Source organism: Suillus paluster (genome assembly GCF_016628075.1).
Source record: "Suillus paluster strain FC165 chromosome Unknown EDB91scaffold_61, whole genome shotgun sequence".
NCBI lineage: Eukaryota > Fungi > Basidiomycota > Agaricomycetes > Boletales > Suillaceae > Suillus > Suillus paluster.
Window position 1 is genome coordinate 230,729 of NW_024537621.1, and position 23,082 is coordinate 253,810.

Genomic DNA, 23,082 nt, shown 5'->3' on the forward strand with positions numbered 1-23,082 from the left:
CCAGGTTATGGACACAAGAACCCATCTGGTGGCTGATATCAATAAAGCGAACTAGGCATGATTGTCTAACTGACGTGATAGTGAACTTTTTTGAACTCTTCTTTGGCATTTGGAAGAGTAGTGTCAGTTTGGGGGAGAAGTGCAACATTTTCCGTTCCAGTCTAGTGGAGTGTCCACCAAACAAGCAACCCAAATCCCACATAAAAAAGGTTAGTACTAATCAGTTGTGTCAACAGATGCTCATACATCCATATCAACAAGAGCAACAAAGAAAGTAAATCTTCTATACAACTGCGATGTTCGAGGCGATCAAGATGAGTTGCATTCAAACAGATTTACCAGACTCCATCAATAACCATTAGTGAGTCAAGCTGGCCCTAATGGTACGGTGCTTCTGTGTGGGAATTTCCCACCCATCATTGCAGCGTGCATCGCTGCAAAATGTTTCATTACCATATAAGGAACTGCCCGCACATCATCCGGAACAACAAGCTAGAAGAGGCAAGGCCCCATATGTCTATTCAAGTTTCCTTAGACGACACAGAATTTTCTCTGGTTTTGGATGCCCTGCAACTCATGCAAAGCGAGCTAGCTGTGGCTCTTGCTAATCAATTACTCACCCATAACCCACCTTCGCCGCATTCAACCGAAGACAATCCAGTGGGAGACAGGCAATACGCAGGTGGATGTGCTCTTTCGGGTGGCAAGGGATCTCACCGAATGCAACCTTACCATCATTGCCCTAGGAACTCCAGGAATTTGGCTATGGGAGGAAGGTGGACCATCGGAGAAAACACGGCCCGTTCTTCCAACATCTCGGCAGAAGCCTTCATTGGGGTAATTGCAGCCATGGACACTGGTCTTCAGTTGGATCTGGCCCAGTGGATGGAGAGTATTCGCTCTGTGGCATCTGAGATTCAGTTGTCAGGTGATACTGTGACGTCTTTGACTTACCGGTGTAAGGTTTGGGGCGGAAAGGGTGTTGGGTGGAGTTTGATTTCCATGGTGAACTACATGCAGCTAGCAATGAAATGCCAGAGGTGCATTTCAAACATTCATCTGACTTTCATAATCATTAATTGAATGGGTATTAGTATGATAGATTCATCCACTACCTACAGTGATTTATATGAAACCCTACCGGTGGACAGACCTACCATTCGCACCTTTCTGTTCTGGATTGCCACGGGTTTCAAGTTCATGCACTTGGCAGCAGGGGGGTCATTCTATCTACTAATTCTCGTGGCTGCCAAAGACCTGTGATGGACTGTAACTAGGATGCAAGCCAATGTGCCCTGGGAAATCACCAAGATGTTGAGAAGGCCGAATGCCTGCGGTAAGTCCCGCCCATATCAGCAGTTCATTCCTGTACCTGAAAAACCGGAACAGAAAGCGATTTACTGGTTCTCATAGAAAGGAGAATTATACCAATGATATCTCGTCTGCGTAAATCCCTACCTTTGAGCATGCCTGGTGCATCTGTAGCCCTGGACAGAGAGGTGGATTGGACGTGCATTAGGGACACTGACCGCCTTTTTGATGGGGTGAATACTAAGTAAGGATGATATTATCACTGTTCACACCGGTATCCAATCATATCTATTTCAGTAATTACCAGCTCCCTTCTTGGCACAAATCGGCTTGGAGAAGTTGTCTAGACCCTTGCTGGGATGAGAAGCTGAGCCTGGGGTGCATCACCAGGTCATTTGGAGATGTCGGCGCAGCAACAGCACCTACAGCTTCACCTGCTGTAAGACTACTGCACTTACCCGAATTCTTTGACGACTCTACCTCTATCAAGATGCTCCCAAAGTTGATTTCCATAGAGACAGCCTTTGACCGTGAGGCTCCTGAGAACCAACGCAATCTGGTTAACGGCGACAAAGTGCAGAACTTGCTGTGGACTATTGAGCAGCGAAAGATCGTTGAGGAGAGTGCAGTAACAATCACTGACACAGAAGATTTAAAGGTGAAGGTGAGCGTTCATTGTCTGGGAATGGTATGCAACTGACAGGTCTTGTACGGGGCAGCTATCCATGTTCTACCCCTCCAGAATTAAACAACCAGACACCTACATCAAGATTCCAATGTCTATCCTTCCAGGAGCATTGGAAATTCACAACTTGGATGGGAGCCTCATGGTGTTCATCTGCAATTTCATGCCTCCTTCAATGCGAGATACCCTTTTCCCATTACTGAAATCTACTTTTGATTGCCTAGATGTGTTCAAGAATCACACCGTGTTGTCCATCTCTCAAGAGACCCAGGATCCTGAGGCCGTATCACAATCTGAAGCAAATGAACTGTTTCGCTGCATTCACTTTAGCCATTGGAATAGATACAGTCTTTCGGTGAGTACATGCTTATGACCATTGATATGTAGACACTGATATCCAGTAGGGCAACATGGCACCTGCTGACACACACCCTCATGATTTGGTGGCTACATCAGGCAGAACTAACCTCACACAAAAACTGCCTTACATGTCACGCGAAACTTTTGAATATGAGCAACTGTATCTCAACATCCAGAATAACCTAAGGGAGGTTTTTGAGTGGATAGAGCAGACAGTGAGTAGTTTTTGAGTATTGTAGTATGTTCTCTGATGCATATTCAGGTAGCTCATTATCTTCCAGATGACTATACTGTTCTTGCTGAGCTCGTTGATATTCTTCCCAATGCTGGTGGATCACCGGTAAAACCTTTCTTGTCTCTGGTGGTGAACATCAACGTCTGCACAATAGGTCATCGGGACGGAAAGGACTTTTGACTGTGTTTAGTACTGCCCATCAGTAACTTTGTAGGGGGTGGACTGGTGATGAGGGAGCAGGGAGTTGTTGTTGAGATGCATAACAGAGATTGTGCTTGCTTTAGGTCTGATGAAACAACACATTTCAACTTGGACTACCTAGGTGAAAGAGCCTCCTTGGTACTTCATTCAGATGGGGAGTTTCAGAAGTGGAAGGATAAACGTAATGGTTGGAAGGATCATGGGTGCTTCAATTCCACTTAGACTCTTTCGAAAACCTGTAGATCTTACAGTGCTGTCCAACAGTCGCTCAAAGTTCAACCATGGACCTATCTGTTACCAATGCTCCTAAGAGTCTACTTTCCCCATATTTTGAGGGCATAGTAAGCAGCTTCTATCCGCCTCTTAGCTTATCTTACAGAAGGTAACAGTAACAGAACCACATCTATTTGCTCTGAGCCAAAGTTTATGTAATTCTTTGCTGCTAATATTTCCTTTACTTTCCCATTCCTTCTCTCCTCTTCTACCCATGTCTCGGCCTAACACTAGAAGCGCCTCAGGGCAAGGCTCATCTGTCCCCATCCGTGGTAATGGAGTCTCCTCAACACATGGAACCATGCATGGAACAGGACGTGGAACTGCACGTGGAACCGGAAGTGGAACTGCACAAAGAGGTAGAGGCATGGCTCAGAAGGGTGCAGTGGATACCAACAAGAACACCAGCACACCACCGACCTCTACTAGCGATACCTCCTCATCTGCCTCTTGGGCCAAGTCCAAGTCTATGACTCCTGGTGGCCTTTCTGCTCAGGAGGAGAACCTGTTAAAGGAGCTCACTGCTAAGAAGAAAGCAGTGGCTTCTCAGGCAGCTGAAAATGTCAAGAAAGGTAAGCATTAGAGCATGCTAAGTAAAGTATGCTAATACGTTGTCAATAGCATCACGCAAGAGAGCAGCAGATATTCTGTCTAATGAGACAGATAACAAGTCCGCTGGCTCTGCAGATGAAGGAGAAGACCACCATGCGCAGTTACCACCATCAAAAGTCAGGAGGATTGGGCGATTAGCCTCACCTGTTGCAGACTCTCAAGATACCGGTATGGTACAATCAATTCTTGATTCTGAACTTGATAGCATGGATGAGTTGGACAAGGAAGACCAGGAGTACCAGGAGGAGGAGGAGGAGGAGGAGAAGAAGGAGGAGGAGGGGGTGGGGGTGAGGGTGGGGGAGGAAGACATGGAGGGGGTGGAAGGGGAGCACGCTAAATTTTCTGGTGAAGAGGTAAGTGCTCATTGTAATTTGATACAGATAGCTAACAGACTACTACCACCAGGTGGAAGTGAGCGCGGAGCCTTGCATTACAACCAGCGTTCCCAGATCAAAGGTATCAAAGTTAGCTACTCTCAGTCATATGGAGAGCCCTCACACCAAACGCATTGCCATCTCTGGCCACAAGGCCCTAAGATTACATGTCACTACAGTGGAAGGCTTTCCCTCCTCCTCTGATAGAGACCAGCTGTGTTGGGACCTCATCCTGGAATCGTCCAAGCAAGACAAGTTGTTGTGGGAGAAGATGAAGGAGATACAGGGTTATGACGCCCTCAAGGCTCAGCTCATTGACTATGCAAGTGACTTTCTCTTTCTAATATCTATAAGCTGATTAGTACTCTTGCAGACATGGAAAGGCGCCACTCAGATAAGGGGTGAGCTTGTCGCCAAAGCCAGAATTAGTATTCCCGCCTGTTTTGGAGTTGGCACAGGCTCCGACTGGACTGATGATGACCTCCAGGAAGCTTTGAAGTGGTTGCTGGATGATATGAGGTTTATGAATGGCGGCATGGATGTAAGGGTGAGTCTTCAACTTGGACCAAAGCAGAGCAGGACTAATACTGATCATTCATATACCCAGAATCTCACCTGTGACACACAGGCGCCACTCAAAAACCCAGCATTCAGAGTACTACTGGAGGCTCAGTGGTGGGGTAGGAAGGGAAATGCCTACACAGATAATCTTCCTATCCTGGCTCTTATCACTTGCGCAGTAAGTGACCATCCTTCATGCTTGAGTGTGTGACTGATGATGATTGTAGGTGGAGTGTGTCCTTCTTGGAGTAAAAAGAGGATCACCAGTAAACTTCTCAGAAAGTTACTTCAAATCTCGGTTTGATTTTTTTTTCTTTTTTTTGTGTATCTAATGTATTATCGCAGGTGGGAGAGCTTTATGGAGTTGCTCGCTAAATTTTCCAACAAATGTCCAACTTATTTGGAGACTGTCTGGGATGAGCTGAAGGAGGGGCTCTGGTGCATCCATGATTATCACATTTATAGACTCTGCTAACAGTGCCAATACAGGAAAGGCCACACTGCTCTATCAACTGACGCTCCTACTCCAATATTTGATTTCTCAGCCCTAGAGACAGCAGCTAAGGTATCCAAGCAGGGGAAGGCGTAGTAGTTAATTGCAAATTTTTGTCACTATGATTAACTATAGTTTGAATTGATTTGTCTTTGCTCTTACTTTTTTTGATGTGGAAAGTGAATATAAATGCAAATATAGCAGACATATAGCAGAAATATAGTGTAGTAAAGGAAAAAAAATTGAGGTGCCTCCAAATTTTGGAAGTTGAATATATATGCCTATATGTACTCCTAGCTACAAGTAATGCCATATGTCACTATATGTCCTCTCTATAGAGGGGGGGATTGCTTTAGATCCTATGATGTCTATAGATGCTATATATTCATATATAGCGCTATATGAGCTAATATAGCAATAACCCTTTTTCCTGATGTTGCGCCCTCTGTAAGAATACATAAGACATATGGTGGGATTCTCGATAACTAGACACTCACGGCAAGATCACCTTTCAACACCTGGAAATACTCCTGCCATGCAACGATTATGAGCTCACGAAGTTTTGTGTGGTGAGGAATGTCTGAATCGGTCAAATCCTTCCACAAAAAATGTATCAGGCGTCGAAACTCCACACATTTGATAATGTTTATTGCCTGCAGAAAATGAATTAGCAAGGGCACGTAGAAAGTAAATATCAACTTGCCTGATCATCCACAACTATGAATTTCACCAACTGACAGTGCATCTCATCAATGCTGAAATCTGGGATATAATTGTCCGGAGATAAGGTGGTTCCAGGCGGAAAATTGCCATGTCCCTGATTAGGGATGGTACCGAGCGACTCAATGTGATACGCAGGGTCCTGGAGCTTTCATGGATAGCTGCCAAAGTCCACCCTTCAGCAAGTCGCTCATTGAGTGGCTGTATGTAGATAGGCCAGTGTAGGCGCTCCGCCTCTTGCAGGAAAATGTCAGTGTGGTGATAGAAATCATGAGTACGATGGGCAGAAGTGCCAGTTGAGTGCTTATACGACATAACCTGGTGTGAACTGTCCACCTTCTGCAAATCCCTGGACAAGGCCATAAGAAAGAATGAAATAATTGCAGACACAAAACTCACTCGCAAATTCGGCAAATCTTGTGTTTAGTAGCTGAATCTTCCCTAAAGAAGTGATTAATATCAGCAGTGCTTTTAGGCTGCGTTCCTCGGACACCTGTAGCCAAGGGATCGACTTGGGTGGAGTAGATGGTACTTGTAACTGTCTGCAGAGGGCTGGGAACTGGAGGAGCCCTAACGCTGGGTGCAGGCAAGTTATCTTCTTTGTCCCCGGAGACATTGCCAATGTCAATGTATTCTCCATCATCTGGCATGCGACTAGTGCCAGTACGAACTGCGCTATTATTGCGGAACCTCAGAGGCAGTTGCCATTGCCTTTGGGGGTGTTGAAGCATAGTTGCATTCAATGCAACAGCAGCAGTGATGGGCGCAACAGTGGCAGCAATGGGCGCAATAGCAGGAGCAATGGGGGTAACGATGGCAGTAGCATCAATTGGAGCAGCAGCAGTAGGAGTTACAGCAGCATGAGTAGGCACAGTGGTAACTTGAGACTTCTGCCCTCGTCGACAAGGAGGCATGTTTGAGTGACAGTAAAGATTCAAAGACACAGTCTTTATGTATCTTCGTCAAGGGAAACAGCGGGGAAACACCAATGCTGAGTCAACTAATGACAAGTCCAACATGTACGCACAAGTGAAGGTCTGAACAACATTATTAATTGTGATATGACACCAGGAGGACAACGGAATGTATGCCCAGGGTACGTACCATAAGATCTTGTTCATTTGAGTGGTCCTAGGCAGCACAATATATGTGTGGGGTTTCCCTGATGCCCACTACTTACCCAATGAGAGGGATACCAATACCATAAGATGTGCGTTCTGATGTACCCTAGATCTGTTACAGGAAAGCCCGGCTTTCCCAACAGTGCACTTGATAGGGTCGATCCCGTGTCCGCTTCATGGAGCACCAGGACGATGGAAGACTGAATGGAGGCCATCCATCCAGAATGACTGACTGAAGTTTCAATGGTAGAAGCTAGAGTCGTATATCACAAGTGAAGATCAAGTTAGAGAATACATGGTCTAACTACTGTGGTATATATAAGTATCGTCCTATGAGTTCAGGGTAGGCTTGGGTAGCCAGAAAGCGTCCCAACTAGGTAAGCGTCTATGTGAGTCGTAAGGACTCAGAGATAAGAGTACCGGTTCAATGGTAAGGGTCCAGGGTATGGCACCGGCACAGTGGCAGGTGTCCAAGTCAGATAACGCTATCTGTCATGATAAGCGATAGGATAAACGATAGTCAGTACCGGTGTATCGGTAGGGGCGATAAGGAAGAAGCGCGCGGCTTCTATTGATCCTGGTCTAGGTCAGTTCCAGAGCTGTCTTGCTCCAACAGCTGTCATGCTGTGCTCTGCAGTTTAGTCACGTGCCGGTGACGTCATCTGTCACATGGTATGACGCGGTTGTGACAGCGATGTTTTGGTGGAGACGATAGGGGTCTGAAGGTCCCTGTAACAGATCTCGCAATCAGTTGGTTATATCAAGCACAGTAAAGCTTACCTACATCCTCAGAGTCAACTGGCTGTCCAGAAGTCAGATTGCGATATAGCAAGGACATCCAGCGAAAGGGACATCTCATGTTTGCAGAGGGTTTGCCATGGTTGTTAGGGTGGGTGGTTTGACGGTCACTGAACACATGTTTCAAATATCAACCAATGGGTCAAGCGAGTTAATGCTTACCTTTATTCCAGGAGTCGATGACTGATTGATTGAGCATTTAATTGTGATACAGTGCAAGGGGATTGGGGTGTTTGTGGAAAATCCCCCATGCGTCGTTGGTCATGACAGTGATATGATTCAATAAGGCGAAACTGGTAGATGTTGGGAATCAGGCTTCAGGAGTAAGGTACAGGTATCCAGGACAAGTTTGTTTCTGTAGCAGGCCGACCGATTTGCAGAAAAACAGCACTTGCAACTTGCAAGGAGGATGGGCAAGGAGATGGTAGGGTGAGAAAAAGATAAGAAGCTGCGTGACTCAGCATGGAGTCAGCCCTTGGGAGTCGGGATTCAGGAATCAGGCCTAGGGTTCAAACGTTCAAGATGCAAATTTGTCAACATGTATTTGACTGCATTGAATGGTTTGAAACCTATGAGAAACACATTGTAGACTTGTACACTGTACAGTTATGTAGAGATAGAAAGACATATTCAACAGCGTGATCTAGCAACTAATGGCTTTTTCCGCAGTGCAGTTGGGTGCATGGGAGAGGTATTACATTGGTGTAAACTTCAAAATCACATTAGCTTCAGATTGTGAATGGAAAAATGAGACAGAATACTCACACACGAGTAGATCTGCAAAGTGGTGTTGCATCCGGCAGACATGGGGCCGCCTCGGCTATCCAGTGTTCATTGGAGATTGGAGGGTGATGTGTGATGTGATTATTGGGCATGCTGAAATCCAGCGAGCATGTAGATGGCGCAGCCAAGGTGGCTTGAAGACCACAAAGCAATGAATGAAGATGCCCATAGTCAGGGTCTTCCAAGAACACAAGAGAGCACATGTAGATGAGAACACTTGCGAATTCGACGGGAATTCCATCACATAAGACTTCAATGGTGGTGTTGACCTTGCGCTTGAGTATGGAAGAGCTGGAGAGTTTCTCATGGTCACTATTTAACCATGGAAGGGAGCCGCGTAACAGATAGATCAACATGTATGTAAGCGATTCAAGGTCGTCACGACGACCCAGGTCAACTCCTAAGTGGTTGTTGATTGAAGCGAAGGCAGGAGTGCCAGTGAGACATTGATTTTGACGAAAGGGAATATGGACTCTGGTTGCAGTGTCCCAGTATTCCTTCGCGATACCGAAATTGATTATAAATGCAGTGTGCTTCAAATGGCCAAGGCCCACCAAGACATTCTGCGGTTGATATTGCAGTGAACATAATTGTTCGAGTGGATGTACTCAAGACGTGAGAGCTGGAAAATGGGTTATCCTATCTGCAACAACCCAGCACAAACCGACTGACCAGTTGGATTCCTAGATTGACAACAGTATGAAGGCTAAATTTTCAATCATGTGCGAGGAAAAGATCATGCAGTGATGGCCCAAGGAGGCCAAGAACCAAAGCATGATATGTTGATTCTTGACCAAACCAGAGAGCGCGGGGTATCCCAACTCCACCTTCAAGTTGTTTCAGAATGGTGTATTCATGCTGTACAGAAGATGGCTGGGCTGTGATGGATTCGAGTTTGATGGCAACTGCATCATCTTTGATGATGTTCCAAGCATGGTACACAACAGCTAAGTAGGGTCCATAGTATGTTAATTTTTTATAATCATAGTCAGCTTGTGAACAACACACCGTATGAACCAGATCCCAAAACATCTCCGAGTCTGAATCTACCGTCAACTCGTATCGGGACCTTATGGTTCATGGTGGGTATACTATGAGATAACTTGAGCCTTGAGGCCTCGAGGAGCAACAGTCAAACTAACCGGGAATGAGACTTCAACAGAGACGTGATTTCGTATTTATAAATCAGCTTGAGCTGGCCTCAAGCCAGCTCGAGCTGCTGTTGTTTATTTTTGGCTCACAGTTGGTTCGTGGGACTCCAAACGGCTAACAAACCAGACCAAACTATATATAAGTAGCCTGGCTCACTAGGATAGCCAAAATACTTGCAAACCGATGAAGACCAAGCCGGAGCGGGCCGTAGCCGAGCTGCGGTTGCACTACTTGGTAGCGGTCCAAGAAGCGATTCGTCTTCGGCTTGACTGATTATGAGGCATTGTCGGTTTAGGTTGACGTATAAGCAGATGTGTACTAGCGTGCAGAGAGGCGATATGAGTATTCCGATAAGACTTTGGCACGTTCGGTGACACAACCCTGCAGTAATGTGTAACTTGTTGCGCCCAACAGATTGAGTTGAGCAATTTTTGTGATGTTGAGCTGCAAGTTAATGCGTGAGTTGTAGCTGAAAAAATCCAGACGTCATAAAGATGACATGAAAAGCAAACAATATTGGTTTGTTCCCGACAGCGGCAAATATATTGCAGCTATATTCATATCGATAGACCAGATTTCAGATTTTTGCTTTATTTGTCTAAGCTTGGAGGCTTGGAGCATACCAAACAGGAACGACTGTCTTCCTTCATATTGGTCTGCCTAAGGGAGACTAATACCAAACAGAGGTGCACCTTCCCGTACTACTTACCTTGGTAACTTGCAACTTTGGGAGTACTTGACTATGCTCGGGAACCCGTTGGCACATACCAGAGCTCGCTGTCAAACAGCAGCAGGTCACTGTCTGCTCGTAGCATGGGTTCGAACTTTGACATAGGGCAAGTGGCAGGATAAAGCCATCCAACTGCCAACCGCGTGCTTCGGCTCTCGCAACTATAACTTTCAATGCTGAGTACAACCTCATTTGCAATGACATGTATTTTACCGATGACCTGTTTGCTTGACACTGAGACTACGTCGAGAATTTCGCAGTTGGGGCCAATTGGGGCGGGTTCATCACAGAGAGCGCCCAAAAGGTGAGCACACAGTTGTCGTTCTGATAAATTTCGCCCGAATAGACAAGTCTGACCCTTTTATTTGTTTAGCTCCACAAGTAAACGGAGGCGCTTAGACGATTTTTCCAAACCCTGGTCTATCGATATGAAGATAGCTGTGACCTTGCTTCGCAAGGTTGATATTTTGTTCCACTCCAAATTAATATTGATCGGACCATCTGTATGAACTACAGATATATGTAGGTTCTTCCTACATCGCCATGAATAACAATATTCAGCACATAAAAGCAAGCCGTCTTCCTACTGTCCCCTTCAGATCCTATGTCACATCCTCACTAACAATCCGTTGCTCCTGTGTCCTCGCTGTTGTTGCTGCGTTGACAGCATCAATATCTGCAGCATCGGTACCTGCCGGTGACCCTGACAGTGTATGTCCTTTATTTTGCCGGCGTAATTCAGACTGCACACACAGGGTCGTCACTGCGTGAGTATGAGTAATTTGCATCCTGTATTTAGCCACATGACTCACCGTCGTTCGGTGGTCTCCTCAGCGCGAAAAAAAGAAGAATAAGTATTAAAGTAAGGTGCTCGAACATGTTATGCTAATTCCCTGCTATGCTAATCCCCTGCTTTAAGAAGTGGATACATATCCGTACCAGAGACTTGTTTTGTGTCTGAAACAGAATGGAGTTGGCGAACTGCAACGTTAACGTTGTGGATAATTATGTCTATCATTCCTAGAATGATCTACCCAGCCTCTGAAGCACCGGATTCGCGAAACTTCCGTTTGTTGACATGATAATGTCATCCTCACGCCTGAGAAGGCTCATCTGGCGGAATTGCGGAATAGTAAGTACTTAGTCTAGTCTATCTTTGCCCTCACAACTGACCCGAAAATTTTCTTAAATCCCCATCACCCCTTGACCAAGATCATACACGATAGAATATCCCGAATGCAAGGAAAGTAGAAGAACAAGGTGAGTTACTTATCTATGTGCACGTAGGATATACCATGGGTATACCCGCAGGTCGGAAAGTCAACACCGTACCCATACCCCTCAACACCATACCCCTACGGGTAGAGGCACGGTGTTACCCGTACTAACCCGCGGGTATGGCAGCTTACCCGCAGTATGCATTTACTTGCGGGTACACATACTACAACTTCAAGAAATAGCACTACGTAGGCGAGCAAAGGCGGAGAAGATTGACCCACTCGGTGCCTGTACCTTTCCGCTACTAAATGCAAGGTCAACTGCCTCTTTGCCACAGCAGCCAATGGCATGGTGCTTCAGATTAGTAGTCGAAGACCTATCCTTGGAATCTTGGAAGCGTTCATGAGGACGAAGATGATCGGTGAGCTTTTGCTCCGTTTGTTCTGCTGGCGATACCATCCGATGGAAATCAGTAGTAAGTCCGTCCGGCTGATAGGACTTGAAGCGGTCATACGTCTTGACCAGGAATTGATGGTTAGTCGCATTTACCATGTACTACACACATCAATTGATCCTGAGACTTACGGAGTAAAACATAGGGAAGATAAGACAAGTACATGATGAGTGAGCTAATAGTAGGCTACTGATAATCCACTTGACTGATGTTCCCTGAGTATTTGGTTTTTGAGAGTGCCAAAGTACTAGTGACCTGCGTCCGACGGCGCTCACGAACTGCTGATTTGTCAACTCTCCGACGTAGCATTTCCAGTGACAAGTCTTACAAATGTTTCCGACTGGGGCACGATTGTGATATGACCCTGGGGCACGACAGAGTGGCATAAAAGCCACGACCGAAGCAGGAAAACCCATCATTTCGTGAACAAGCTACAATATCCTCTCCCGGTAAGCCATTCCTCTGCTTACTAGGAGTGTGGCCGACACTAAGCATCGCACACAGTGACGAGCACGTCGTCGGGATTCGGAAGGTGCATGACAGAGTACGCACTCAGCCAAGGAGACATCATAGTAGCGACTCTCTGCAAACCAGAGGGCCTGTGCGATCTTGCGGCTCGATATTCAAGTTCCTGGTGCTCAAGGTCGATGTCACGAAGCAAGAAGATGTCGATGAGGCATTTGATCGCACCCGTGAGGCGTTTGGATGGTTGGATGTGGTGTTCAATAATGCGGTACCAGCCTGTCACGGAGGTGGAAGACATGCCAGTTGAATGTTTGAAACGAGTTTTTGGGGATTGACGAATGTTAGTCGTGCTGTCGAGTTTTCTTAGGGAGGTGAATGAACTGGGAAGGGGAGTGAGGCTGCTCGTATAGTAAAATTTGCAGTAGCTTTCGAGGGGCCTCCTTGCTTTGCATTATGAGCTAGCACACGATATGAATACAAAGGGCGAGATCCGTATAAAATCGAGGTACAAATCAGAATGGGGTAAATATCTCTGTTCTAAGGACAACTCGCTACGATGGCCTCGAGCTTCGTGTGTGCCCTTCATTCTTCATCGAAAGCTGAGTGAAAGGGTAATTATCGTAGCACGGATAACATTACTAGAGACTTACTATTGATCCAAGCAAGGAAGATGGCCTTCGTGGCCTCATCGCTCATGTCCATCATGTATCGATACGATTCCAGGGCTGCTCCAACTTTACCTGACTGAATGAGTGCATGGTAGCGTTGCTGGTTTGCAATTTGCCACAGGGACTTGAGGTCCCAGCCGAAAAGCTGGAGAAGCAAGCAGTTGAGCATAAAGAGGATTCTCGGTCGTGTCATATCGACGTACCACAACAAAGTCCGCGTACATAGCATGAATGTCCAATGTAGAAAAGAAAGCGGCAGCCTTGACAGCTGCTGTGAAGTGGTTTGCAGCTTCTTTGTGAAGCGCACCGTCCACGGCAATGGTTCCCAGCTGGACTCGCAGATACGCCTGATGCGCGAAAAATCAGTGAGGATACGAACCTGGGCTCCATCGAGTGCATGATACGTACTTCCACGACACGAGAACCAAGAGGATCAGGATTGGGACGGGTAGCCAGGTCTTGGACGAGCAGCATTGCCTCCTCATGTTTATTTGCATTGAAAAGTGCTATCACCTGAAACCCGCAATGAAGTACGGAGTGTGTAAGAAAAATGCAACCTGCCTTGATCAAGAAAAGGAAAAAAGGAGTCTTTGAATCTCCATCCGTGAACGCGAACGTAAACGCGAGGTCAAAGGCTGTCGTCGCGTCCAACACCTGCTGTTTCCCGTAGAGAGCGATACCTTTGGCAACATACCCTGTCAATGAGGGCCGTATGCTGAGGGACTATATCACGATTAATGTCAGCCTATGTTGAGGGAGCACGGTGGGTCAGCATACTTGCCTTACTCGCGTCATGAAGTGCCCGGTCCCAGTCAAATTTGCGTGCCATAACGAGCGAGCGGTCGGCGTAGGATATGTCATTATTGGCATCGGTTTCGATCTCTTGCGTGAGTATCTTTTCAGCTGCAGACAAATCTCCCGTAATGCAAGCTTTTCGGGCGGTTGTGTTGATGGCAAGGATCTGCATGCAAAATGCTCGAATTATGGTATGCCATTGAAGGGTGGAAACATGCCTTTGAATCAGGGTGTTGAGCCTTGGAATTAAAAAAGATGCAAGATGAGATGGCGGAAGTGTAGGGAATCGGCGGGAAAGTACCTCTTCTGGCCAAGCGTACTCGGGTACTTCCCATTCTGAGATCATCTTATCATCACCTCCACTGAGGACATGTTTTCCGTCCATGGAGAAAGTGACGCATGTCATCCAGGTTGAGTGCTGAAAGATGGCGATGGGTCGTCGATCTGACAGCCGCCAGAGACGGACATGGCTGTCATAAGATGCAGAAGCCAGGTAGGTGCCCTCAGGATGAATGGCAATGGCGACGATATAATCAGTGTGGCCCGTCCAGGGATCACCGACCTGCTTCCAGGTAGATGTGTCCCACTCCCGTATGCTGGGATCGTCCTCACCACCCGATGAAAGAAGGCGGGTGCCATCGGGCGTCCAGGCGAGTGACTGGTTGCCTGTTGTCTTGACTTCGACTCTGGTGAGAGGACGTCCCTCAAGGAAGAGGTTGTGTAAAGGATTATGGATTTTGATATTGGTCTCTGTTGCGATCGCAAGATGTTTACCAGATGGCGAATACTGAACGCAGTTGACTTCACTATCACACTCGAATAGGTCTCCTTCCATCTGCCAAGTTTCCGTTCTCCATAGTTTCATCGTTTTGTCTGTTGAACCGGTGGCTAGCACTTTACCATCAGGAGAAAAGTCTAACGCCGAGATTTCCTCGGAGTGGGCTTTGATAGGTTGGGTAAGTGGTTCCCCGGTTTCTCCGTTCCAGGGGATGATCTCTCCCTCGTCATCGCCACTTGCTATCGTCTGCCCATCTCGTGATACCGCCAATTGGTTCACTTTGGCACGATGCCCCTCCATCTTCTTCTTCAACACGCCTGTTTCTAAGTCCCACAGACAAAGTGTCGTGTCATCCGAGGCCACGATCATACGTCGTCTATCCGGGAAAACTGCTACAGCGTGTATAACTTCCATGTGATCTTTGAAAACTCGAATGCGTGTGGTGAAGTTTGGAATGAGCTGCGACATTTTACTGGAAGTTAATGGTCTTGAATACGGTCGAGGTGGACTTGGGTGGAGGAGTTATGGACGTCTTGCTCCAAGCTGCAGAGCCTTGCTTGTGTACGGTGCTTTCTTTGGCTATTGCACTGCATTTACCTGCCTCGTGTTACATAGACGCCCAGGGCACAACTTAGATAGGAGATTGCAGGGTAGTGCCTCACAAACTTACATAAAGTCAACAGTCCGCGTGCACTACTAAGCGTTCAGCATGTAGTAAGTTCCTGTTTTGCGCTAGCCCGCTGCTCACGTTGTCTTCACTATTGCGGAGCTGAGTGATGATCTAGGGTGGAAGTGAGCTTTGAATTGAATGTTTGCAGTCTATGTTATGTTCTTATTTTTGTTTCTGGTTTCGCTACCATTTATTCATCTGTTTCTTTCCTGCCCTCTCGTTCTTTGTTTCGTTTCTCCTTCATTCTCTGCTCCTCTCCTTCCTATGTCCCTTGAGCGCAGAGACTGATACCAATAAACCCACTGCACAGCAGCACTCTCTATCTTGCAGCGGACGACACCTCCACACAGGAGTCTGCGACAGGAGAACACAGCGGGAGTCGTGTTATTTGTTGCCCTTGTGGATGGCACATGCACAGGAAGTGTCATCGTCATTTTCGCTGCCCTATTATCTCCGATGCGTAGGATCCCTTTACATAGGCTGCCGTCCGAGCGAGTCATGGATGTCCGTGTTCAGATATCTGCAACCCCACTGGGGAGAAAGTCAGGGAGAAGTTTCTATTCGTGTCGAATCTCGATACGACAGGGAAAGGTGATCCTCCATATGAGCGGCGATGTAATGTGAGTATGCGTTGATTCAAAATGATCTGCATCAGGTCGTGTAATTGCATTACGATGCTTCGGTGAGGACTTGGTTGCGGTAGAAGATGCGAGCTATGGCATCTGCGAATTCTGGTGCTGTATAGGGATGTCAGGCTGATGACAGCAAAATGTCTGAGTCGAAGTACTGAAATCGATCTCCGCTCTCCTAGCCATTCTCAGTGCCTAATGCCATTGGACAAGCAGCCGCTCAGATAAATGTCAAGGACGAGCTACTACTACGTAAAGTAAGGACGAATTGAACCAAGCGGCAACACCCGGGGATGTGGGAGCCTCGATGCAACTCACACCGAAGTAACCGGAACTTCGTTGCCAACATGGTTGTCGAGATTACGCCTGCAAGTTGGCGCTTAGAAGTGCTGTCCTTGCTCGTTATTGCTTCATTTCTATCCCAACGTCCTACAGGTTGATTTTGGTTGAACACTACATAGCCTGGCGTGCCCAAAATGTCCCAGTTCCCGGCACCTGAGCGGCGCGTCCTCTCATTACACACCACTCTAGGGACAGACCCAGTGGAACTCAAGTATGTCACGTTGTACTACCCCGTCTCCTCCTCCAAAGACGGCCTCACACTCGTGTTCACACATGGGATCGCTGGACGTGAGTTCTTTCATCCATATCTCGTACAACTAACCGAAAACGGTGTTGGTGCAGACAAGGAACAGTACGACCCTACCATCACTCGCCTGCTCTCACACGACCAGACTCGTGCAACGATCAAAGATATCTGGGTGCTCGATTTCCCTAATCATGGTCAAACGGCGCTTCTCAACCGCCCCGTGCTTGATGCGCGTAAGGCAAGTGGGAAGGGAGCATGCAGTGCGTTCCTCGTCCTCCATATATGTTATCACACTAATATCAATGTTGCCTGCAGCAACGGCAGATTTTGCGCTCTACCTTCGAGCCTTCCTTTCCTCTCCCTGGCTCAACACCAGTTCGGTAGTAGGCATCCCTCATTCCGGGAGTTGTACCCTATGGATCCTCGCACTCGCATCCACCAATCCATGCCCGACGCCCTTTGCTCTTGTCATGATCGAACCCACATTGATGTTCCCCTCTCTCTCTCCAACTGACCCTCGCTCAATTCACGGGGCTGCAAACGTTCGAGGCTGTCTGGCTAAACGAGACCGTTGGGAGAATATGGAGGCTTTGGTAAAGTGGTTAGTCGGTGGGAAGGGTGTTTGGAGGAAGTGGGATGAGAGGGTTTTGAGCACTTATGTTCAGCATGGGTTTGAAGAAGTGAATGAGTCGGAAAGTGATGGGAAGAGTTATGTTACTCCTACTTTGAGGAAGGATGAGGAGAGCCCGTTATATGCGTGTTTATCGCACACGGTGGAGCCGGAGGCTCTGGGGCGCGCGTGTCGAGCGGTGGAGGAAGCTGGGAGGGGTGTACATGTGGTGTGGGCTGAGTTTGAGCAATTTATGTGCGTTTTTTTCTTCAAGTTCGTGGTCGGGGGAGTGACGCTGTATGTGGTAGATCCAAAGCGGCGAGGGAAGAAATTTTGGACGCTGCAGAGAATAGGGTGGTGTCTCAGCGGATTATTAAGGGGGCAGGACATCTGGTATGTAGCCCCGACATTCGAGCTTAGTTGTAAGATATTGATTCCTCCCTATCTAGATTCCTCAGGAGAAACCGGACGGACTCGGCGAGGCACTCATCGAGATTCTGGATGAGATCATGCATGGTGTAGGGAAAAGGAAGGCGAAGATGTAGGATCGTAAGTCTTTTTTTGCAATCGTTCTCTGCTGGGGACGTTCGGCTGATGATGTGTTGATAGATATGAACTCGCTTGATGTAATATAAATTCTTTGAAACTTCTTTATCGCACATCACACGAACACTGGAAGAAAGTTGTCTAACTGCGTGTTGTCCAGCTGGGGATGAACGATGAAGAAAGTGGCGTGTGTTCGAATTGAATCACATACCAGATGCTGAAGGACCTGAGTATGGCAAGTGACCTCTGCTCTCTTCACGTAGACATCATAAGACACCATACGATTTCCATCGTACTTCGCATATTTCTGGATGCTTGCAGGTTAGCATGGGTCACTAAGGCTAGTGAACTCATACTGTCTTCGCATACGCTACACTGAGATTTCGACGAGGTCCGACATAGTCCGACAGTGGTCTGTCATTGAAGAATTGGTTCAGGAGTCAAAGATTCGGCTGAATTGTGTTTTGTGGGACGCTTGTTTCCAGTCATGTGCGGCGCTGAGCGAGGATCAGGTGGGAGATTTCATACTTCATATGTCGGTGACTGAGCGCCATCTTCTTACAGTTTCGCCACGAACTTGACTCAAATATCTGCACTCTGATCTCACATTCATTGCGAAACCCTTCTCAGTAAGATGGCCATTAATATTCTCGTTGATCTATGTGTCTCAACAACCTTGTCAACAGCCTTCAAGACAGATTCGAACACGGACGTTATGTCTGACCTTGATCAGGCCATTGAGGCCCTTCGGGCTGTATTACAACTCCGCCCCCCGGGTCATTCTGGGAGAATCGCAGCTCTCAACGATCTGGCCATCAAACTTCATGAAAGATCTCAGCAACGGAGCGTCTTGTCTGACCTTGATGAAGCCATCGGGCTCCATCGATCTGTACCATTACTCCGTCGCCCCGGTCATCCTGAGAGAATCCCGACTCTTAACGATCTTGCCATCCTAATTCACGAGAGCTTCCAAAAGTGAGGCAACCAATCTGACCTTGATGAGGTCATTGGGCTCCATCGGGCTGTACTACTCCTCCGTCCCCCTCGGTCATCCTGAGAGAGTCGCGACCCTCAATGATCTTGCTATCATCATTCTGCGACATTGTTCGTCGTAAGACGGAGTATCACTGGGCGTGGGTTGATTCGTGTTGCATCGACCAGCATAACAATGTCGAGCTCAAAATTGCTTAACTCCGTGTTTGCCTCGGTATCATAATTTCTGCGCTCATAATTGTCTTACCTGTCGGATATTCCGCCTTTGTCCAAGCCTGGCGCACTAGCACAGAGTGCTTGAACACCCGAGGATGGACCGTCCCGGAATTCCCTGGCTCCCAAAGTCATTTGTTTTCTACCAACAGGATTGGACACTATATCTCAATAACGACTCCTTCAACCACAAGGAGTCTAACACGATCATGCAGTTGCAGGATGCAACGGGGATAGATGTACGCGCCCTCATCGCCTTCCAACCAGGGATGAGACACGCCCGAGAGAAACTCCAATGGGCGTCTACTCGTGTCACCACTGTGCCGGAGGACATCGCGTACTCTTTGTTTGGCACCTTTGGCGTCCAACTACCCATCCTTATGGCGAGAATAAGCAACGTGCGCTCAGGGAGCCCTTGCAAGAGATCGTGGCTCAGTCGGGCGACATTGCTGCCCTCGACTGGGTTGGACAACCATCCTGTTTCAATAGTTGTCTTCCAGCCGAAATTTCCTCATGTGTAGCTCCGTCATGCGCCCTCCCATCTTTGTCTGAAGATGAGATTCAGACAGTGGTCTCCTCACTACAAAATATTGTGGCTGTGGGACTGGCTTCGAAATTGTATGACCAACTTGACAATATGAGCTCTCCTCGCTTCGCGAACTGCAGACTGCATCTGCCTTGCATCACATTCCGTGTCACGGAAGTCATGCGGAATAGTGGCCCACCCCTCGAGGCTTATTTCACGTATAGAGTCAAGGCAGACGGGCTTCGCGACCTGCTGGTCACCACAAAAGAGACACTGATTCAGTTCACGCCTGCAAGGCCCCCTCTGCAGAATTTCTTACTTGTCCGTCCATGGGATCGTCGCCTCCTTGAGCTACCTGATTTTGCAGATCTGCCTGACTCTGGAGACGATAGGCCAAGCGAGGATGATTTTTGGTCCGTGCGGGACTCCGTCAGACGAGTTTCCCGGCGGTTCTCGTGGAGAACAGGAGCTGGTTGATTCGAAATCTTTCTCGCGAGGATCGGGATTGATTGTTCACCTTGGACAACAGTTCAGCGCATTTTGCCAGCGCGGCGGAGAATACAAGAGAAATTAGAATCGCGTCGGATCGTGACTCATTGCTCAGGTCATTGACGCGACTTCCGTTCTCAACATGATGGACGGAGTCAGGACCCTAGAAATATTGTAGCTGTATGTGTATTTCTTTTACAGCTGATTGCGTAACTGTGCAGAATCGCAAATCAAAACTTGTTGTAAGCACGCTGGCTTACCTGAGTTCCCATACTCAGTATATATACTGTCGCTGATACTGAAAGCTAAGCTTTCAGTATTCTACCTTTTGGTGTAACGGTTATGCGCGTGCGGCAGTCAGACCAACTTACACTTGTGCATTGGAAACGCCCAGACAAGGACCCCGTAAGCACCTGAGGTAGTAGCGCTATAGTGTACATCTGTGGCTCGCTGAAAGACGATGTCGTCCCTATCAGATTCCCCAGAGATACCTGAATTCAAGGCTACATTCATTATTCACCTGGATACATACACCAAGATTACTACTGAAAGTAATGGCAAAGCAAAAGCCAAGGAAGTGAAATCCACAAAAGTCAAGGAACTTATCCAGACCAAGCCCAACTACATTGAATTTTTGACTTCAATTCTCGCGAAACACGACAAATCACACTATAGGGTCACTGAGAGGAAGAAATATAGTTTCAAGTACTACCTTAGCAATTCTCAGGGGCGAGTGATCTTTGTGTCATTCATGGTGTGACGCTGGCCTTATTCTTGCTGTGAATGTGCTGTGAGGGAAAGAGCCGTAAAACTTTGTATACAGAGTCTTTTTGACTCCAAGTAGATGGCAGATATGCTTGATGGAGTACCCATGTCGACGTAGAACAGGGATTCAAGCTTTCAAATCATCTGAAACGGTGTGCGGCGGCATTGGACGACACAGATGTTGTGATCAAGCGCTGTAAATTCTCTCACTCAGCCCTCATTTTTCAAACCCCGATCCATAACATCGAGACTAGGGATTCATCTAAGGTCAGTCCTTGATTCGAAGGCCGTGAGACTTAAATTACAGTGGAACGTCACTCCTAGTGACGGCGAGGTCCGTGACCGTCCGTCTGTCTTAACCATCCTTTGCCGTTCATTTCCCGACCCTTCGTCATCTCATCTAGCGTCTTGATATGAATTTTTGTTCAGCATAATTTCCTGGGATCCAAACTGTGAGCGAACCAATCATATCCGTGCCAGCTCATGCCACATCTCGTTCGTGACCCTCAAATCAAACGTTTCATGTGGCTAAGTGCATCAGTGAACTGATGAGCCGCAGATAATGTCTTATATGACGATATATCGTCATATATTGAGCTTCTTTCCTTCATATTGGAATATAAAGTCATATAAGGTCATGTAAAATACCGTAATCAACGTAACCTGGGTAGACTCACGAGTTCTCTGATGACCGTAGTGTCGTCTCTGAGCCGAACCCGATCGTGCCTGCTTCGCAGGGGTTATAAACATGCATAGCTGACTCTCACTGCACACATATGAGATTTAAAATGTTGATTAAAGCTAATCTGTTGGCCTTGTCACAGGCTTTGCTTGCACTAGAAGCATTATCTTCTCCGGCGACCACCGAGTCTGCACCCATCATCGACTTAGGTTATGCTCGGTACCAGGGTCGGTAGATACAGCGACAAACATCACCAGCTTTCTCGGAATACGGTACGCGGCTCCTCCAGTCGGTGCGTCCACCTTCGTTTGTTGTATACAATATCAGTTTACGCACTAGATATATAGGCGACTTCAGATGGGCAGCTCCGCAGCCTCCATCGACCATCGCTGGGGTTCAACAAGCTACCACCAACACAAATAACTGTTATCAAGCGCCCATCGGCAATTCTTCGACAAATCCTTATGAAAACACCTCTACGAGGAAAAGGGCTGTCAGTCAGTCGGAAGACTGTTTATTCTTGAAGTAAGCCCTGCCATGAACGATGATGTTAACATTTACGATTGGTAGTTGCATCCGATAGTGTATACACTCCCGGAAGCGAAGTGGTGGCCACACCATCGGGAGGGCTCCCAGTTGTCGTATGGATTCACGGAGGAGGGTAAGTATCATATGCAATATTCGTCTGTCGATGAATCGATTTTCGTACAGGTATTTCAGGAGCTGCGAGTTTATACAATGGCGCAGATCTAACTATGGAATCGAATTATGGTGTCATTACTGTCTTGGTGCAGTACCGCCTCGGTTTATTCGGTATGTCTTCGCCACTTCTTCGAGGTTTCAAACTTATAAGTACACTCCCGACTAGGTTTCCTACCTGGGAAAGCGGTCAAAGAAGGGGGTGCACTCAATGCTGGACTACGTAGGTGATTATCATGGACTGACAATCCTTCAGACTCGGCTGAACCTGATATTCTAAGTCGACCAAAATTATGCTTTACAGTGGGTTCAGGCCTACGTGAGCAGAAATATCTCCTTGCGTGTTGTACCTCAACTGATAGGAAAATTACTTGGATAGATAAGTAGTTTCGGTGGGGACCCAACGAAGGTAACGATTTGGGGACAATCTGCTGGTGAGCTGAGTTAGGTACCTCCATCATCATTAGGTCTTGTTTACTACTCTCGCCGTTTCAGGTGCCGGTTCTGTGCTACAGCATCTTGTTGCTCATGGAGGAAACACGCAGCCTCCCCTCTTCAGAGCTGCCATGACGAGTTCTGCGTTCTTGCCATCACAATACAACTATAACGACCGAATTCCGGAGGTGAATTTTGTTTTACGGTCAACGTCCGTGCGTCCTGAATGCCACTACCAGATGGTGTACAGTGAGGTCGTCGATGGAACAAAGTGAGTCCTTGCAAAGGTTTTATGTGGCCATTTCCGAGCTAATACTCTCAACTCACAGCTGTACCTCAAGTTCGGATACCCTCTATTGTTTGCGCGCTGCAGACGTCAATACGTTGCAAACTTTGAACTATAACATCAACCCCGACAGCTTCCCTGGCACGGTCGTGTTCCCCCCTGT

General features: G+C 47.3%; 11 protein-coding genes across 11 annotated transcripts; 7 read left to right on the forward strand and 4 right to left on the reverse strand.

The window, feature by feature from the left end:
- Positions 1 to 513: 513 nt before the first annotated feature.
- EDB91DRAFT_1252021 (uncharacterized protein) lies at positions 514 to 2,771 on the forward strand (the record flags this gene model as incomplete). Its single annotated transcript, XM_041323448.1, has 8 exons — positions 514 to 1,040; positions 1,095 to 1,220; positions 1,278 to 1,336; positions 1,390 to 1,555; positions 1,609 to 1,975; positions 2,031 to 2,351; positions 2,401 to 2,571; positions 2,619 to 2,771. The coding sequence occupies 8 exons, from the start codon at positions 514 to 516 to the stop codon at positions 2,769 to 2,771; spliced, it is 1,890 nt and encodes a 629-aa protein (XP_041173701.1).
- A 1,344-nt stretch (positions 2,772 to 4,115) lies between these two features.
- Positions 4,116 to 4,823, forward strand: EDB91DRAFT_1058487 (uncharacterized protein; the record flags this gene model as incomplete). Its single annotated transcript, XM_041314165.1, has 3 exons — positions 4,116 to 4,377; positions 4,414 to 4,598; positions 4,659 to 4,823. Coding segments are annotated over 3 exons (612 nt in total), but the record flags the coding sequence as incomplete, so codon positions are not given.
- Positions 4,824 to 5,831: 1,008 nt separating this feature from the next.
- Positions 5,832 to 7,224, reverse strand: EDB91DRAFT_1305083 (uncharacterized protein; the record flags this gene model as incomplete). Its single annotated transcript, XM_041325029.1, has 5 exons — positions 7,006 to 7,224; positions 6,930 to 6,956; positions 6,853 to 6,862; positions 6,225 to 6,720; positions 5,832 to 6,174 (listed from the first exon to the last, which is right to left on the reverse strand). The coding sequence occupies exons 1-5, from the start codon at positions 7,159 to 7,161 to the stop codon at positions 5,832 to 5,834; spliced, it is 1,032 nt and encodes a 343-aa protein (XP_041173703.1). The 5' UTR covers positions 7,162 to 7,224.
- Positions 7,225 to 8,438: 1,214 nt separating this feature from the next.
- EDB91DRAFT_1330330 (casein kinase I isoform delta) lies at positions 8,439 to 9,613 on the reverse strand (the record flags this gene model as incomplete). Its single annotated transcript, XM_041325351.1, has 6 exons — positions 9,536 to 9,613; positions 9,327 to 9,474; positions 9,200 to 9,233; positions 9,114 to 9,149; positions 8,670 to 9,090; positions 8,439 to 8,521 (listed from the first exon to the last, which is right to left on the reverse strand). Exons 1-6 carry the CDS (start codon positions 9,606 to 9,608, stop codon positions 8,439 to 8,441), a joined length of 795 nt encoding a protein of 264 aa, XP_041173704.1. The 5' UTR covers positions 9,609 to 9,613.
- A 2,267-nt stretch (positions 9,614 to 11,880) lies between these two features.
- On the reverse strand, positions 11,881 to 12,959 carry EDB91DRAFT_1153438 (uncharacterized protein; the record flags this gene model as incomplete). The annotated part of the gene is made up of 5 exons (XM_041319519.1): positions 12,586 to 12,959; positions 12,457 to 12,530; positions 12,302 to 12,432; positions 12,227 to 12,251; positions 11,881 to 12,161 (listed from the first exon to the last, which is right to left on the reverse strand). Coding segments are annotated over exons 2-5 (373 nt in total), but the record flags the coding sequence as incomplete, so codon positions are not given.
- Positions 12,960 to 12,990: 31 nt separating this feature from the next.
- On the reverse strand, positions 12,991 to 15,466 carry EDB91DRAFT_710029 (WD40-repeat-containing domain protein). The gene is made up of 9 exons (XM_041328172.1): positions 15,458 to 15,466; positions 14,311 to 15,388; positions 14,228 to 14,248; positions 13,996 to 14,175; positions 13,776 to 13,937; positions 13,623 to 13,727; positions 13,418 to 13,561; positions 13,197 to 13,359; positions 12,991 to 13,145 (listed from the first exon to the last, which is right to left on the reverse strand). The coding sequence occupies exons 2-9, from the start codon at positions 15,253 to 15,255 to the stop codon at positions 13,129 to 13,131; spliced, it is 1,737 nt and encodes a 578-aa protein (XP_041173706.1). The 5' UTR covers positions 15,256 to 15,388; positions 15,458 to 15,466; the 3' UTR covers positions 12,991 to 13,128.
- Positions 15,467 to 15,498: 32 nt separating this feature from the next.
- On the forward strand, positions 15,499 to 16,324 carry EDB91DRAFT_710055 (uncharacterized protein). The gene is made up of 2 exons (XM_041328173.1): positions 15,499 to 16,048; positions 16,113 to 16,324. The coding sequence occupies exons 1-2, from the start codon at positions 15,609 to 15,611 to the stop codon at positions 16,141 to 16,143; spliced, it is 471 nt and encodes a 156-aa protein (XP_041173707.1). The 5' UTR covers positions 15,499 to 15,608; the 3' UTR covers positions 16,144 to 16,324.
- A 95-nt stretch (positions 16,325 to 16,419) lies between these two features.
- On the forward strand, positions 16,420 to 18,134 carry EDB91DRAFT_1153447 (Alpha/Beta hydrolase protein). The gene is made up of 6 exons (XM_041319520.1): positions 16,420 to 16,716; positions 16,771 to 16,935; positions 16,991 to 17,540; positions 17,594 to 17,678; positions 17,735 to 17,834; positions 17,895 to 18,134. Exons 1-5 carry the CDS (start codon positions 16,563 to 16,565, stop codon positions 17,828 to 17,830), a joined length of 1,050 nt encoding a protein of 349 aa, XP_041173708.1. The 5' UTR covers positions 16,420 to 16,562; the 3' UTR covers positions 17,831 to 17,834; positions 17,895 to 18,134.
- An 82-nt stretch (positions 18,135 to 18,216) lies between these two features.
- On the forward strand, positions 18,217 to 18,961 carry EDB91DRAFT_1153449 (uncharacterized protein). The gene is made up of 3 exons (XM_041319521.1): positions 18,217 to 18,343; positions 18,396 to 18,460; positions 18,518 to 18,961. The coding sequence occupies exon 3, from the start codon at positions 18,547 to 18,549 to the stop codon at positions 18,808 to 18,810; it is 264 nt and encodes an 87-aa protein (XP_041173709.1). The 5' UTR covers positions 18,217 to 18,343; positions 18,396 to 18,460; positions 18,518 to 18,546; the 3' UTR covers positions 18,811 to 18,961.
- A 243-nt stretch (positions 18,962 to 19,204) lies between these two features.
- On the forward strand, positions 19,205 to 20,230 carry EDB91DRAFT_710089 (uncharacterized protein). The gene has a single exon (XM_041328174.1). The coding sequence runs from the start codon at positions 19,333 to 19,335 to the stop codon at positions 20,038 to 20,040; it is 708 nt and encodes a 235-aa protein (XP_041173710.1). The 5' UTR covers positions 19,205 to 19,332; the 3' UTR covers positions 20,041 to 20,230.
- A 1,375-nt stretch (positions 20,231 to 21,605) lies between these two features.
- EDB91DRAFT_1252028 (Alpha/Beta hydrolase protein) lies at positions 21,606 to 22,908 on the forward strand (the record flags this gene model as incomplete). Its single annotated transcript, XM_041323449.1, has 9 exons — positions 21,606 to 21,726; positions 21,847 to 21,992; positions 22,070 to 22,160; positions 22,211 to 22,312; positions 22,368 to 22,421; positions 22,480 to 22,517; positions 22,578 to 22,632; positions 22,694 to 22,821; positions 22,873 to 22,908. 9 exons carry the CDS (start codon positions 21,606 to 21,608, stop codon positions 22,906 to 22,908), a joined length of 771 nt encoding a protein of 256 aa, XP_041173711.1.
- Between the last annotated feature and the right edge of the window lie 174 nt (positions 22,909 to 23,082).